At 41.1% G+C, this 2500-nt stretch overlaps 1 protein-coding gene across 1 annotated transcript in view; it reads left to right on the forward strand.

Annotated features, from left to right (window-relative positions):
- kcnq5a (potassium voltage-gated channel, KQT-like subfamily, member 5a) overlaps positions 1–2500 on the forward strand; it is a 125597-nt gene that overhangs the window by 87022 nt on the left and 36075 nt on the right. Inside the window, exon 3 of the mRNA XM_084076692.1 lies at positions 1–26. This exon is cut by the window's left edge and continues 101 nt beyond it. Coding sequence (XP_083932818.1) covers positions 1–26 — 26 coding nt within the window. The remainder of the gene's footprint in view (positions 27–2500) is intronic.

Genomic DNA, 2500 nt, shown 5'->3' on the forward strand with positions numbered 1-2500 from the left:
CGCCAGGAAACCCTTCTGTGTCATAGGTAACTGAAGTCCAACCGGGGATGTTATGTTATTGACTCACTCAGCTACGGACATGCCACTAAATGACAGTTTATATTTTGTGTTTATATCTACAAGAACATTCGCTGTACAAATGTACGCTGTACTTTGTTGGTATAGTGTTGGGCAGTAACACGGTACTTAGTTATATTACTGTAATGTTATTACTTTCCCTACTAACAAGTAGTGTAATATATTCCTTTTGCCAAAACAGTAATACTTCATATTACTGATCCAACTAACGTTCTGTTACTCGTTACAATGAACACAATTTGATTTAATTTCTGACTGAGATAAAAAACGTTTTGTCTTCGCTGTATCGGTATGTTTGTTTGTCACACGTGCAAAAAGGACAAATCTAGAAGCTATCAACACTTTGAGATGCGACGTATTATTCGCATGTTCTTTTTAAGCATGCGCCATACGTTATGGCGTAGCCTATGTGTAGGTCTGGGGCAGGTCTGTGCTCTTCTGAACATGGCTCAAAAAACGAAGCCACTGCCACGCATAGTACACGTGTACTACTGGCATACCTTCACTACTTGGTATTGCCATTACTTAGAGTTTGTGTCAGTCAAAGATACAGCATTGCTGTCCACTGTAAAATTTGTCTGGGCAACAAATTGTCTTGAACCGCAATGCATTCAAATTTGTTGAACGTCAGGTTTGACTGCTCCTGTAAGGATAATGATTGTTCGAAAATATGGAATATGCAGAAAAACTGTAAAAGTAATATGCAAAATGATATGTAATATAAAATATTACTCTTGATACCAAGTAATAAGTAATATATAATAGAATGTCATTACTTTTTAAATAAGTAATAAGTAACATATTATTCTTCCTGAGTAATATGCTCAACACTGGGTACGTACGTGCTTTGGCAAATTTCTTAAAGGCCATTTCTCCAGGGTAAACATGAAAGAGAAGGAGGTGAGAAACTATCTTAACACCTTTTGAAGCAAAAATAAAATGGCTCAAGGTCATCAGATCGATCATGTTTTCAACAGATTATGTTCCTGTTCTTAACAGTGATGATAGCTCCAGCCTGGTGTTACCTAGCAGCCTGTGATAGAGACATAATATTATCCTAGCATAGCTCTGGGCCTCTCCACCAGTCAAAGCAAGTCAGTAAAGGCAAACTTAATTTCTGCAACTCATTTCGTATGCAGGACATACTCGAAATGTTTAGAGAAACAGTTCCAATGTCCATACAAATGAAAGGATTTGCAACATACAGTATGCAAAAGGTAAGGGGTGAAGTGTTTCAACTGTGAAGGCCTGAATCTAGAACAAATATTTCATTATTTCCTTTAAATATTAAATTCTTTGGAATTGGTATACTTTATTTCAGTAAGGAAACTATAGAGACAGGAAAGCTAGGGCAGAGAGAGGAGAGTCATACCAGACAAAATCGGGGTTGGAATCGAACCTGGGTCCTCGTGCTCAGGAGCATTATGGTCTGTGCACTAACTGGCTGAACCACCAGGCACCCCTTTCTTTCATTCTTTCTTTCTTTCATCTCCTCCTTTGTTCCATAGATGTAAACTAATGTCTTCTGCTTGAATGAAATCGCATTACTGCAGTAATTTACCAGATCACAGTGCCCCTGACCAAGTAAATCGTATCATGTACTGGAGATGGGGTCACTGTTATGAAACCAATACATAACCCCTGAATCCCACCAAAGCCTCCGCTTTCTCCTACAAGCTCCACTCCGCCTTCTCCCTATCAACTTTCCAACTAAACTGTTTCAACAAAGAAAAGCACATCGTGGAGGGTATTATCTGCCCTGCTCTCCTTTAAAAATATATCACAAGTCTGCTCTCCCAACCAGTAATGGAATACCTTTTGTATGATGACAGGCACACACACGCACACGCACACGCACGCGCACACGCACACGCACACACACATGCACACGCACACGTAGACGCACATGCACGCATGCACACACGCACACAATCACACACACACACACACACACACACACACACACACACACACACACACACACACACACACACACACACACACACACACACACACACGCTACAGTATCTCACAGGTATTTTGCTAGCCATTACCAGGGGGTTCTGACAACACCCCTTTTGGAGGCCCCATGACTCTTTGGTGTTCCTTATATAGACAACTCCTGCAGAGACTGAGGGATTTTAGCTGGTGGGAAAGAGAAGGGCATATAAGCCCTGCTGCCTCAAAAATGTAATGCACTACCATGAGGCCGGTTCAGGTCTCAAATCCCACTCATGAGCTGGGCATTATGCCGCATGCTCTTTCAGCGGATGTGGCTATACATTCTATATAAGGGGTGTGTAACTTTGATGATGGAGAGGGCCACTATATTTCCACACTCGCTCCAGAGGGCCACATTGAATATATACTGTACAGAAACCTCGTATGATTCTGATTCTGATTCTGATTCTGATTCTGATTC

Source organism: Gymnoscopelus microlampas, assembly GCF_963454915.1.
Source record: "Gymnoscopelus microlampas genome assembly, chromosome: 13".
Lineage (NCBI taxonomy): Eukaryota > Metazoa > Chordata > Actinopteri > Myctophiformes > Myctophidae > Gymnoscopelus > Gymnoscopelus microlampas.